The sequence below is a fragment of the Takifugu flavidus genome, chromosome 5, assembly GCF_003711565.1.
Source record: "Takifugu flavidus isolate HTHZ2018 chromosome 5, ASM371156v2, whole genome shotgun sequence".
NCBI classification, from domain to species: Eukaryota; Metazoa; Chordata; class Actinopteri; order Tetraodontiformes; family Tetraodontidae; genus Takifugu; species Takifugu flavidus.
Genome location: NC_079524.1, coordinates 4,714,344 through 4,728,473, shown reverse-complemented (window position 1 = coordinate 4,728,473; position 14,130 = coordinate 4,714,344). Strand labels below are relative to the sequence as shown.

The following is a 14,130-nucleotide window of genomic DNA, read 5'->3' as shown; positions in this document are numbered from 1 at the left end:
CACAAAGAGGCTGCCAAAAGTCCAAAACTCGAGTGACAGCTCAGATTCTGAGACTCATGTGTGCAGAACTCAGTCATTGTGATGTTTTTTTTCATTGCCCAACTGTGAATTCATTTGTTTAATCACCAACCTGTCTGCATTGCCATGAATAACTGGATTAAAATCAAGGCAACAAAAGAAAGAATTTGTACATCTACAATTAAAAACAAACCATATTCATTTTATTTTTATTTACCAGCCTGTAAGAGAACTCTTTATAGTATTAGCTACCATTCATGCTTTATATAGTGTTATGATTTCAAGGATTTTCCAGGCGTTTTTCCCTTAACCCAGCCAGCAAAACTGCACCGTGTGCCACTTTCAGCACAAGAAATATAATATTCTTCCAATTATACAGTCAATTACATGCGCTTAGATTGTTTCCCCGTCGGGCCAGCACACAGGCCTTAAAAGCCCCAAGGGTTAGGAATGTGTTAAATGGTGACAAGAGTGCTTTACTCACCCGGTGAAAACTAGACACAGCAAGGTGCAGATGAGAATGAACACCTGGTTGAACATAGCAGAATGGGTCCTCTGGATGGCCCGGTGGAAGTCATTCTGAGGTTATGGGAAAAGTTATTAGATTATACGGAGCCAACCGGCAGACCACTGACTGGTTTACAAAATATATGCAAGTTTTGGAGCTCTGTATTATGAATGTTGAGAAAAGTCAATTTCTTGCTCATTTGCATAATGTTTCGATATGTAGCTCATGGCTACTTTTCAGTTCTTCCACTTCCACAGCCCATCGGTGCCTGCACAAACTGTCACTCCAGTTTGACCATGTTTGGCGAGCTCTGCTTCAGACCACGCCATCTGTCAAGCTACAGCCTTGGAATGAGCCTGTACCGCTGTCGTGGGCTCATTTGAATCACAGCATACTACACCAGCTGGATGTCACCTAATTGCTTTCAATACCATGTAGCGAACATTTGGGCTTATCCTAAGCCCGGCACAATATTGATACAACACCAGACTCGTGTGCAGAATTGGTGTTTTTTTAAAATCGTGCCTTCTCTTCGAACCCCATCTGCAGTGTTTTTCTCTAAATCTAAGTGTGGACACTCACATTGACCGGCGGGCTGTCATTGTGCCTACAGAGCAGAAGGGGGCAAAACTGCCGTTATAATCGCTGTTATGGTAACAACTCTGGCTCTACAGCCCTGCAGCTACAGCAAGCAATTCAAGGCCTTTAGAAACAGTGAATTTAATTAGATTCACTGGCACAAGAAGGTGCAAGCTTGAAAATAAAAGAAAGTGGCAGTTAATGTAGCACACACACAGCACCCGCAGTACTTTAATAGCCCGGTATCAGTGTCAGCTGTGGTACACAATCTACTGTAGCTACAACTGGAGATCAGAATGAAGGTTGTAGATTGGTTTTTCTGACACTCTATCCTCACTCAGTGCCTGAGGACCTTCTAATTGGCGGTCTGAGGATATATCACGGAATCATGAAGCCATCGGTGGCTTTTGGACATTGCACTTACAATCATGTTCTCCAGGGCACCTTTGGCAAGCCAGCAATTAAGAAATACGGGAACAAATATGTTTTTCAAAGGATGCCAGAAAATCTGAAAGGACAAAGCCGTTAAACAATTTAATATTATATATTAAACAAATGTCCTTGGTAGGTTTATAAAGACTTTATAAATGACATAGAGTCCCCACTCACTGTGATTATAAATGGCACTGTGTTGATCATCTCCAATATGAAGGATATCTGGAACATCTGCTCGCAAATGTTCCCCTAAAGAAGTCAATCAGATGGAAAATAACCAAGAGTAACATTGTAGCGTTAATACAGCCAACGTCAAACAGGTCAGCTGTGAAAAGAATATATTACTCCATAAGAAACAGCTATACTGTGAAATATTCATTACTCAATTTAAAATATAAATCTCGTTGGTATATTTAGACTGAGCTGGATGAGAGCACCATTTAATAATGGGTCAAGAAATGGCACAGGGGCGCATCCTTAAATAGCTTTATTTCATAACATCAATATATTATTCATGATTTTATTAATCTTTGAACTTTATATACGACGCCGTGTTCTCCGCTGTGCTCTGATTTAGGAGATGTGTGCAGTACAAGGTTGCCTGCTGAATTATTTGTGTTATAAATGGAGGAAAAACCTATTTTTGTGTTCACATAATACAATATAAATTTTTTAAAAAAAGTTTGCACTGAGTTTTACAAACTTGAATGTTATCGTGTTTAGTGGCAAGTGTCAAAATGTCCTTTCAGACGCTCGGTAGTTGGAGAAAGTTAAATAAGCACTGATTTAAAAAATGAGAGGGTGCGTGCTGAGGACCAGGCTCTTACCTTGTAGCTCAGATAAGTAATAAGCATGGTCTCCAAAAAACTGATTAAGGCCACCGTCACCTGCAGGAGAAGATAAAGGAAACTAACAACAGCAATTTCACCACTTCGGGCTTTTCACCCGTCTCTGGGGAACCGCCGTTCTCTGTGATGTTTCATCCAATAAACGCCCCCCAACTGAATCGTTCGCTGCATTAAGCGTTGCAGTGGAATTTGATTTATGTTCAGGTTGAATGAAAGCGGAATCTCTCACCTGTATTGCCCACAGTGGATCTCGTCTGTTTACCCAGAAAATCAACTCCCTGTAAACCATGAAAAAGAACACATTTGTATGTAAATGCACATTAACACAATATCTTTCAGGCCGTCTTGAAGTGGATTTCTGAATGACACATACCAGTTTATTTTTGATGACTCTGTCACATTTAGCCCAGTGTTATTTCGGCACGCAGCACTATGTGGAGAAAGGTCGCAACCATGAAATATGAATCAAATATTAAATATAATGAACAATTATGTGATATATGTGCATACATGTATGTTGCTGTGGACAAATACAAAAAAGCATTATTAATATTTAAAGCAAAATCATGCCTGACGATATGATAACAGTGTAAGGAAATGATATATTTGTACTGGGATACGCTGTAGAGCATAAGAGGACGCACCATGCCCATGGGCTGGCGTTGAAGTTGGGGTTATCCAGGCTGACTCTCAGTATATAGAGGGCACAGGTCAGGATCTTCAGTGAGAAGTTGAAGAGACGGATTCTCAGGCCTGTGAGTTAAAATGCATTACCTGACACATCCACGTGTAGATATCTACATTTCAGACAATCCTCTTACTTCTTGTTCTACTGAGGGATACAATAGTTTAACTGTTGAAGGCCCCAAAGCACTGTGTCGGAAAACCACCTCCTATATCCTATATAGTGCACTCAGTAGGGTCTATGCCATTTTGTAGGGTGTCCGAATGTGAAGTAAGGATCAATTACTTAAGGATCATTTTTAAAAAGTATTGGCTCCCTAACAAAGCAATATAACCCACCATCCTTTGCAGATGTAGGCGAGAAGCTAGACACGATGCTAATCATTAATTATTAAGATCAGTAGTAATGACATAATAGCACATTGACAAGCGGCCAGAGAGTGTGTTATATTTATTCAATAAGTAGGAAAAAAATGAAATCACTCAAAAGGTGCATATAAGACGCACATAAGAGTCCCAATACTGAATTTCTGCTTATCAGCGAGTGCACCGCCGACTCCCTATGGAGAGAGGAGAGAATAGGGAACGAGTGTGGGATTTCAGACACAGCCAGTAGAGTTTCGTGCTACTTTAGCTGCCTGTCACAACTGGTTTCCCCTGATGCACAACTTTTAAGTCCTCTCACGGTTGCACAGCATCACCATGGTTTCAATGCGACAAAGACCTGCAAGCAATTAACAACTGATGATGGCTGCGGACGACAAGAGCTATTGGTTATTTTGAAATCACCGTTTCCTGTTTGGAAAGTAAAGAAATGTACATATTTGTCTACCATGAAAACAGGAAGCTGTTAGCCCTTATGCTGGTTAGCCAGAGGGTGAGGGTGGCTGAATTAAACCAAATTAACCATTGTGGCTCTCTAATCTGTCATGACGTGACCTATTCACCAGAGACCAGCGTCAATATCAAAATGATTTAAAGGTGGACTAACGGTTTTGCAACAGGCTACAGCGAAGATTCCCTGCAGCCAGGTCTGACATTTCCTTTGCACTCTTGTTGTGACATATCAAAGCGCAGGATGAGGAAAGACAGCGTCAGTGGGGCACCATCAAAGTCAGTTTCCTGCCAATCTTCTGACAGACAAATCCTTCATGTGGCTCTCACTTTTACTACATGTAATCGATCCACCAAAAACACTGAGCTGGACCACCAACGATTTGCACGTGCACACGTTTTCCTTTAGCCATTTATAACTATGAGGACTAGCATCAGCCAGTGTTAGGTATTCTCTCTTGGAAGAGAGAAGAATCTTCTGATACCTCCTGTCAGATGTACTTACTTGACCTTTGGTTTTTAATGAAGAAAAGCTTCAGCCTCTCCTTGAAGGTGTTTTCATTCACGTAGAACTCCACCTGCACCCTGCGGAGCACAGCCACATAGCATCAGCATAAACCTGGGCGTGCAACGCTCTCAGCCACATGCACTGAAATTTCTGAAAAGTGTAAAACAATAAATGAAAACAACGCAGGTGTTTGAGGAACGGCTCCTGTTGAGACTCAATTTAAAGCTTTAAAGGTCACTGCACATTAGCAAGCTTGGCACTGGGTGCAATCTGGCAGAGGTGGTCAGAAAATGCAAACAGATTTCCAGGATTGTGGCAAAGCTAATGGAGAGCGAAAAGCTGTATTTCCTTTTTAAATAACACAATTACCTTCCATTTAGCACTGGTCATTATCTACAGTTTCCCCTCATAGTGTAAAAAGAAAAAAAAAACACCAATGAAATTGAATTCTAATGTAAAAGATCCAAACAACAATAATCCAAATTACACCCATTAATGGAACACTTTATGTGATGCATATATTTTCTGAAGAGAATAGATATTGCAACCCGATGTAAGCGGCCTAAATTTGTCTCCAGGGACAGAAATCCATATTGGGAGAAAGAAGCATTGCAAATTGCAACCAGTAAACATCAGTCATCCTGTTTATTCTAAATATTTTATACACATTTAGAACCTGCTCACAAAATAAATCACATTGCCTATTTGTTTAATGGGTGCAGCATTATCAACTGGATTAAATTCAAATGCATAAATGTGGACATTAATGAGCATTAAGACTCCATCAATATGATTTGGGCCTTGACCAAATACCTGAGTAATGTGAATGCAAGCAGCTCTATAGGCTATTAATAGGTTCTGCAACGTATAGTGTTGACAGTAATGAGGGGGGCGAGGACTAATTGATTCAAGGTTACAACAAGGACTCACAGGGCCTCGATTCTTGTCCGAGAGAAGGAGAACAGGCAGGCAATTACAGAAGTTGATTCCTATGGAAGCAATATATGTGTAGATAAGGAGTATAGGCAGAAACCAGAACTGATGTATTTGCCATTCTGTTCCCTTCCTCCCGACCACTCTCCCTCCCTTTCTCTTTCACCATCGTCTCCTCGGTAACAGCTTCTAATGCAGGAAATGTCCATGTTTTTGTGTGTAATGCTGCACAAAACCCAAGTGTGAACTGAGGCTACACATGTACAATTGCACCTACCTACTATTCAGGCACTAACCACAATTTTTATGCCGTGTGATTCCATCTTTCTACCAAGAGACACAGGTACTGTAAATGATGCTCCATCACCTGGTAATTGTGGAAAAAAGAGGGAGTAGGGAGGTAATGTTCCAATAGTCTGCAATGAGACAGCTGTCATATAACCTTTTTATTTACCCAGCTTATCTACGGGCACCTGTAATTAGTTCAAACAGGAAATGTGAGCAGCTGAAACATGACTCCAAAATGAACCAAGAGAGTCAAATTCTATACAGTGAGAGCAGTTTATAGAGATTTGCCCGATAACAAACATGCACAGACCCCCGAGCTTGAGTCATGTTTGTATTGCATGTAGTCGTAGATCCCTGCTCCTATAGCACTGAAAACATGTTATTACTACTTGACTATTTGCAGTCACAACAGTAGAAAGCCTGAATGTTCAAGATGCCACAGGGCTTATATAACAGTGTCTTCTTTTCGTATATACTATAAATATAACTGTTTGGATTCAAAATAAAAGGAAGACAGACGCTTTTTTTGCCCCCTGCCTGAAACAAACAACCATCAAAAAGAGCTTGTTGACATGGGGATAACCTGGATGACAGGACAGAACTATTCAAATCCCAGCATTCATTCTTGTTGGAATTGCCAAACAGCTGCCAGATGTTGTGTTCCATATGGTGTCTGTCAGAGCAGCGCATGAGCAGGTGTAGGTGAGCAGGTAGACTTAGGGGGACATCAGGAGACCTGGAGAAATCAGTGGAATATGTGTCAGGCTAGAATCTAGCATCTAGCCACTAGGTGCTGCACAACGACACATCTGGACATCCTGCACACAGATTTAGAAACTCATACAATATATAACAAGGTTGCTTGATTTATATTTTAAATTTACAATAAAAGCAGCATACAGGTGAATCATAATAAAGGGGGAAACGGGGCCCCAATTAATAGATGCAGTTAATTCTGAAGGGGTTTGCAAAAGCTTTATATCAGCAATTAATATTTCCCAAAGTAGCTGTTTTAGATATTACTGCTCCTGCTCATGCTGAGATATGGTGCAAAGCTTGTTCCACGAGTTTTAGGCAGACATGGATGGAAACCTTAAGAAAATATTACGAGTAAAGGATTTCGGTTATTCCTCACACTCCAGTTAATATAACTTAATGAGACTGATTGACAAGATGTTCTTACATAAATAGAGTTTTCCTGTATACGTGTGTATACAGAAGCGGCTCCGCTTCCTCTTTACTCTTGAGATTGTCATGAAACTGTATCTTGCGACAGAATATGCCAGAGCCCAGAATCAGAAAAACATAAATACAACCTGTTGCCATACGGAAGTCTCTGTAGCACAGACATGCACGCTTCTAAATGTGCTGCTCACTTTGGGATATGCTGAGAATGGAATTACTACAAGACCTACGCAGTAATACACATTAAAGATATTGATCCAAAGCATCTCAAGCTTCACACCTGAGCAGATGAATGGCGCCTGACAGGGTCGAATCCTCATAAATCTCTGCTTGGAAGCGGGTCTTCGACTGCAGGTGTCACACCTGATCCATCAGACAACCCAGTGCCAATGACAATCACATGACTGACAGCTGATCAATGGAGATATCCACAAAGACTTTGACAGGAACGTCTTATATAAATGGAAAGTAAATATGAAACTATTTCCCCAAATTAAAATGGTCTGGTCCCTTTTTTCCTACCAGGTCGAGTGGGCAGCAGTGCCAGTAAGGAAGCCCAGACCATCCTCTCCCCAGCTCCCTCCTCCAGCTCCACACTAATTCCAGGGCTAGATAGGAGACAGTATCCTTGTAGCATATCCTGCATGCGTCTCTGGGTCTCATCCAAGCTGGACATGCCTGAAACACTTCCTCCATGAGACACCCTGGGTGTAATCTAACCCAATATCCCTATCATCTCAACGGACTCTTAAATGTCAAGGAAGGGCAGCTCTACTCTGAATACCTCAATAATAATTAAAACATATTAAACTATTAAACCCCCAATTAATCTTATAACACAATGCTGCAGAAAAAAAAGTTTGTCATAAAGTTGATATTGCAGGACATTAAATACTAATCAAATAATAATTAGCCTAGAAGTGAACATCTTCTGCATGAAGACAGACAAGCAGAGAATAGGTGTTATTTTGTCTTGTGTTTCTGATTTCTTTGCGTTGACATACCACTATTACCACTGGAAACCATGATAGCTGAGGGTTGAAATATCAACAGCAGATCACCTTGTGAACCACCAACCTGCCAGCATGTGTTAGCAAGGTATAAACAGTTCTTGGGACAGTATTACTCTGAAAAGCTGAGGCAAACTTGATCTTTTCTGGATGAGATCCCAGCAAGCCAGGAGTCTGAGCCAACTCTTTAAAAGTCCCTTTGATAAAAGAGCATTATTTTGGATGTTTACATGCCTTGGTACCAGATATCTCATCAAATCTCTTGCCCAGTCTTGATTGGATACTGAAGATGGTAAAAGCCTGACAAACTGAACATGGATTCTCTGCAAAAAGTCAAACTTTATATGGCCTACAGCATGCAGAGTGAAAGGGCAGCAGAATTGGAATGACTATTGGCATTTCTGCTTGTGATTAATGTGCCAAGACTTGATTCGACATTACACATTCAGTCAAGGAGCAGATGTGACATCCAATTGAAAGTGTGAGCTGCTTTTTCACCATTTCATTTGTGTGAGCGAAATGGAAACATCAATCTTCTATTCAGTCAGAGACCTCACCATAAAAATGTTGAAAAGGTAGCCACAAATGTTGTCTGTTGAGCATTGTGCGTCCTTGTCACAACAGGCAAAAATACCTACTGTTGCAGATGCATGTAATGATGATACAACCTTGAGGAATGTTTGTGTCCAACTGGACACTGATGGACACAGTTTTAGTGCCCACAAAAAGTGAGAATTGAAAGATTCCATGCCATGCAACCATGATGCTGCCAGGAACTTACTGGGCATTTGTTGAGTCCATACTGTACTCCTCTTGGAACCTGGATGCAGCACACGTAGACACAGGCAACCACAGGTTAGGAGAGGATGAAAGCAGGAAAGGGAAAAAGAAAACAGGCAAAAAGCAAGAAAAGGTTGCTACTCAGGATGCATCAGCAAATGCCTTTTTACCCCCTCACTCAATGCATCTCGAGTTAGAATGCAGCCATTTTCCAATGTTAAAAGGAAGAGCCGAGGACACTTTGTGCAGCAAGAAGGTCCAAAGATTTAGGTGATGATAAACACATATTCCTGGTTATTTAAACTACAAATGTAGGTCGAGGACACCTTCATACTGCACAGTCAAAGCCTACTGTCAAGACATTTTTACTCTTAACACAAATAAACATTAAATATGGAAATACAAGAAAGTCAAAGTGTATTTGTATTAAGAAAGGGGGCAGATTGTGGGGAAAATCAACTCATTGCAAACCATAGGAGACCAAGAGGCTAATTTTCATTTTGATAAGAAACCTTTAGAAAAGCAACAATATGATGGGTTTTTGTGCACTTAATGTTTGTATTTGTCACTTTAATTCTTCCAAAAGGACTTCTGATGACATTATAAACTCGTAAACATAAATTTCATATTTCTTTGAAACATCAACTGTTTCATAGAACATAATTTACAGCCAAGCAGGTATGATCATAATCTCATGTTATTAGTTACACTAAAGTACACCTGACATTTACACTACAACATACGCCTAAAAATACATATAAATACAAAATAAAAAATAAAAATAAAGTTCCAAATCTTTTCAGAAATAGTTGATGATCCAAGTCTGTCTATTAGACATCTGGGTAAAGAATATAAAGCAGAATCTGTGTGCCAAAAGATCAATATTGGAATGATAACGACTTATGAAATGGACTAATGGAATGTCCATTAAACCCAGGAAGTAGTCACAGGGGAGGACCTGTATGATTCCTGTCATAATTAACCTGCACTTTTCTGTCGAAAACAGAGCAGGGTCAGTTATTATAATGGTTGCCAGGACATAATGAAATCATTTTGGGGATATATAACAACATAAAGCTGTTTGACAAAAGAACAGACTGGAATAAAAACCATTACCTGATATTGGTCACACAGGGTGTTACCATGGTGGCAAGAATCTAATAAAATAATTCAATATTTGAAAAATATTGTTCCCTTATATTTTAGATCTGTACTGTAAATTAGAGACTAAAAAGATAGAATTATATGCCCTATAAATGTTTCAAATCTGATGTAATGCAAATAGCACCCAATCGCTAAATCTGCATAAGAAGCCACAACAATTATCTTCTATCAAAAGAACTATAGCACATATAGAAGTGAATAACTGTGAAAAGATCAAATCTATGCCTTCTATCACTGCCTATTCTGCAAGCATTTACCGGGTAATAAAGATGATTTATATTAACTGAGAGCTACACATGATATTAGCGTTTGCCGTTAGCATCATGTTGCCATTTACATACCGCTGCAGTTATGAAGACTCTCAATGAAAAGCAAACAAGTTCCCACCTCTTTGCAGACAGAACCTGGACTCACAAGCAGCAGCTGAGCTGCTAAGACAGCCAGCACTTCCACATTATGTTTTCACTCAGTGCAAGTGAGAACAACCCTCAGGGACTGACTGAGAAAGTGGGAGGGCTCACCGCACCAGCCTGTATCTGCAGCTTTTCAAAGACAAAAGGGTGTCGTTTTTGTAGTTTCTTAATTATTTAACGGGCATCAGTGGGCTGTCCAACATTTCAGCAAATACCAGCGTTCCTGACCAGTTCCTCACATACCACAGTTGCAGCTCAAGTTCTCCTCTCTAAAAATATGACAGACAGTGAAGGAAACGTAACTTAACACCTGGACGACTGTCAAAGCCGTCTCACATGCAACCAAAACAACAAGATCTGTTGGAAATAACGGGTGAGTGGGCAACTTCAATGACACCTACATGCTCTCTTTTTGAAGAAAACATCTATTTCTGACTAACTGCTGGCAAGTGTTCACACACAGCTTGTAATAGATTACTTTTCACACAGCTGAGGTCAAGAGCTGAACCCAACATCCAAATGGGTCTGCAGGTATATTAAACTTCAGGTAGCCATAACAACGGTACCTTGACATGGAGCTATATAAGCCTTAATGGCTCAGTGACTCTGAAAGGACAGTATTTAAATGGAATTAAAGGAGTGGTATAAAACTATGACTTAAATGGCTAATGTTAGCATTCTCTGTATGGCTCAAACTAAAACAATGTGTGACGAATGCAGCTTACTGAGGGAGTTGTGTTTACATCAAATCCATCTGAAAAATTACAGATGGCAAGAGCGTGCTCAAGAGCTCTGCGATGGGCATTTCCACTGAGTGCTTGCTCTCTCTTCACTGCAAACAATCAACATTTTCAAGCCCCATATTGGAGCTGTTCAGCCGTGTGCACACATCGGTTTGTCAGCTTTTAGAAGAATCTTGGTTTTATCTATGAACTCTTGAGTTCTAGACTAAAGTGGCATTATTCCATTTATCCCATAGCAACACATTCATTGTATGTACTACTTGACTCTTATATCTAATGGCCTGGAGAAGAAATGAGGCATAAAACATTATTATTTTGGTGTTGTTGCCAAACAATCAATCTATTTATTCAATAAACTATATGCTGTATGTATGTCTGTATATCTATATTGTTTTAGCTAATGATTCAGTCAGTAATGATTCTGCTAAAGGATTCTTTTGATTAATTCAAGAGCGCCTCCATAGCAACCACTTGCTATTTTTTCAGTAAAAAGCCAACTCAATAGGCCACATCCTCCAATTTCAGAGGAATAATAATGGACAATCTATACAAGTAGAAACCCTCAATCATCCTGTGGATGGATGTAGGCAGAGCACTAGAGCCTGATGCTGTACCTTGTTGGGTGTTTTCATACATTCACTGATACATAAGGAAACAATTCACAAATCAGCCCAGTTACATGTTGCCTCCCGCTTCAATTTAAAAAAAGCTAGACTGGAATAACTTCTTACATATGATTTCTCATTTTTAAATTTGAAATCCGCATTTCTAAATCCCAGATGGCCTCACAGCTTAGGTTCATATCCTGAAATACCCTTTGTTTGCACGATATCCCCAGCAGTGTCCCAGATTATCCTAATCCAATTACCTTTTATGTGAGACTAATGCAACAAATGAGAAACACCTTAATGTTATACGAGTATCCGACGACCATATGGCACTTGTTTTCACCTTAATAAGCCATTAATGATTGCATAGAATGAGATTTCTACAAGCTCCCATCACAACCTACAGCTCACCACTTTAAAAACGCAGATATTGAAGCTATATTTTACACCAAGTCTTCTTCGTTGGCATTTCCTCTTTAATCACAACTAATCCCTTGTAATAAACCACACTGGTGAGATTTTAATGAGAATATGAGTCCCTCAGGTGTGCCCTGGACAGCAGAACAAACCAAAGGACTGTTCCCCAACCAGATTTCTCACAGGGAGACCGTTTGCTGGTGAGGCTGCCAAAATAAACTGCTGGAGACCTGACAGCCTCTCAGCTGCTGACGATATCCCAGGTCATTTCATTTCTGCCTACGGTATCTAAATGTCAACACAGAGCAGCAGATAAACACAAACGTAGAACGTGATTGTGTCGTTGCGAGTTTATTGGCCTGGTCATGCTGCTGGACGCAGTATTGACTCACTCATGACCTCACATCCTCTGACTGCTAGACCTGAGCAACAATGGTCACATTCTAGTTTGGAGAAATGCAAATTATTAAAAAAGTACTGTTGGGTCCCATCATACCGCAGCACATGAACTAATTGCTGATTTCTGCAGGCCAGCCCACACAGCGGTGAGCCTATTAAAAACATCATCCTGAAACCCATTTTAATCCTACTGAATGCTCCCTCACAATCAACATTACATGTCTTCAGCATTGAAAGCACCGTTCTTCTGGCAGCGAGCGCTCATACATGTTTTACTCCAGAGAGAAGTGTGAAGGCTTGAGGTTTTCAAACAGAAAACTTGCATTTATGGCACATAAAAGTTAACCAGGATTGAGACCCATGCAGCAGTAAAAGGAAGCGCTGCATTAGCAGTTTATGAAACTTTAATAAATGTCATCATGTCAATATAATACGTCAGTATCAGCAGCACTGCTAATGCAAATTTGGAGTTGCGTAATTGTGACATCACAATAATGGCTTGGTTTCATTTTTGAATCTACACCTATAGAAAAAAGCATGAATGCATGATTCAAACAAGAGCAGAACAGACTGCGACACCATATTGGTCGTACAGTTCCCCCTGAAACACTGCCAAACAAGCACGATCCTTCTCATCCAACTCAACCTCAGACAGCCTCTATATCAGACTCCACCTGGGCTTTAGTCGCTGCATTTCTCTACAGCTCAAATCATCATATTTTTTGCAAAACACACACATGCAGATCAGCCGTTCCAGGAATTTGTCAACCAAATTAGAGCAGTGGAAATGTGCATGTAAATTCTGCTGAGTGAGATGTGCATATAAACATGTCAACATCGGCCTCCCATGGTTTGCAGTTTGATTTTTCCTCCCTTTAAAATTGGAACGGGAATGCACCACTCCATGACTTATGTAATCGTTACATTTTGAGGGCTTTAAATAAAAATATGGGTTAGAGGAGGGAACTAACGGCACTATTTTAGCGTTTCGACATGAACCTGACACATGAAGGCGCGCTGCCTGTATGTTTGGTTTCATGTGTTAAATCAAACCGGTGCTGCTTACTATCATGGTACTGGAGTGCTGATCAGTGTTCAACTTTTAACGAGGACGATATCGAGCAGAGGTATTAAGGCGACTCTGTGCACCTTGCGTTTAGCATCGTTTCATTTAACAGATGCATGCGCGCATGCGATCTGTGTCCAGAGTCATGCGTCTTTGGTGAGGGTCTGCGGCAGCTACCTTTGGCCGGCATCGCTCTCGAAAGAACCCATGGTCCGTAGGGAGTTGGAAGGGTTTATCCATATGGGCTCGGGGGTTTTCTGCACTTCGGTCTTGACGTCCGGGTCGATCTCCGAGGGCGAGGGCGTCAGCTTTGCGCCTGCCATGGTTCTGCGCCTCGGCGGATGCTACTTCCAGCGCAGCCGCGAATCGGTTTTCCTCCTCTCGGCGTCGGAACAGGCAGGCTCATTCACAGACCCACAGCGGCGGAGACTAACGCATCTTCCCGTCTCACTGGTGCTGTGCCGAGGCGGAGGGGGCGCGCCTGCTTCCCTGCCGCATCACGGGGGTCGTCAGACGCACTCACGGAGCATCGGTCCCTGGTGTCGCGCAATCCTCCATCCCTGATTGAGAAATCGTGGATCGGTGCGTCTCTGAGGTTCGCGCGTCGTCACGATTACACGTCAACCGCTCCACCAACCGGATTTACAATGAGATTATATAATCGTGGTCAAATTTTAGGCTTTTAGCTCTATCGATCAGAAAACCGTGAA

At 41.1% G+C, this 14,130-nt stretch overlaps 1 protein-coding gene and 1 long non-coding RNA gene across 19 annotated transcripts in view; both read right to left on the bottom strand.

Annotated features, from left to right (window-relative positions):
- kcnt1b (potassium sodium-activated channel subfamily T member 1b) overlaps positions 1 to 14,130 on the bottom strand; it is a 40,208-nt gene that overhangs the window by 14,824 nt on the left and 11,254 nt on the right. For 10 of the 18 annotated variants that reach the window (XR_008950464.1, XR_008950463.1, XM_057031991.1 and 7 more), the window contains 9 exons: positions 8,612 to 8,650; positions 4,412 to 4,491; positions 3,033 to 3,141; positions 2,762 to 2,818; positions 2,618 to 2,666; positions 2,368 to 2,427; positions 1,715 to 1,789; positions 1,530 to 1,613; positions 503 to 597 (listed from right to left, as the gene is read on the bottom strand). Coding sequence is in view for 16 of the 18 variants with exons in the window: in XM_057031991.1 (XP_056887971.1) it covers positions 503 to 597; positions 1,530 to 1,613; positions 1,715 to 1,789; positions 2,368 to 2,427; positions 2,618 to 2,666; positions 2,762 to 2,818; positions 3,033 to 3,141; positions 4,412 to 4,491; positions 8,612 to 8,650 (648 nt within the window). In the remaining 2 variants the exon portion in view is untranslated. Of the gene's footprint in view, positions 1 to 502; positions 598 to 1,529; positions 1,614 to 1,714; positions 1,790 to 2,367; positions 2,428 to 2,617; positions 2,667 to 2,761; positions 2,819 to 3,032; positions 3,142 to 4,411; positions 4,492 to 8,611; positions 8,651 to 10,115; positions 10,137 to 13,597; positions 14,061 to 14,130 lie in introns of those variants that run through there. The other 8 variants (XM_057031993.1, XM_057032001.1, XM_057032003.1 and 5 more) reach the window with 6 other exon arrangements.
- On the bottom strand, positions 5,781 to 8,605 carry LOC130525339 (uncharacterized). Its single transcript, XR_008950465.1, has 2 exons — positions 7,101 to 8,605; positions 5,781 to 6,371 (listed from the first exon to the last, which is right to left on the bottom strand). It is a non-coding gene; the product is annotated as an uncharacterized LOC130525339 (long non-coding RNA).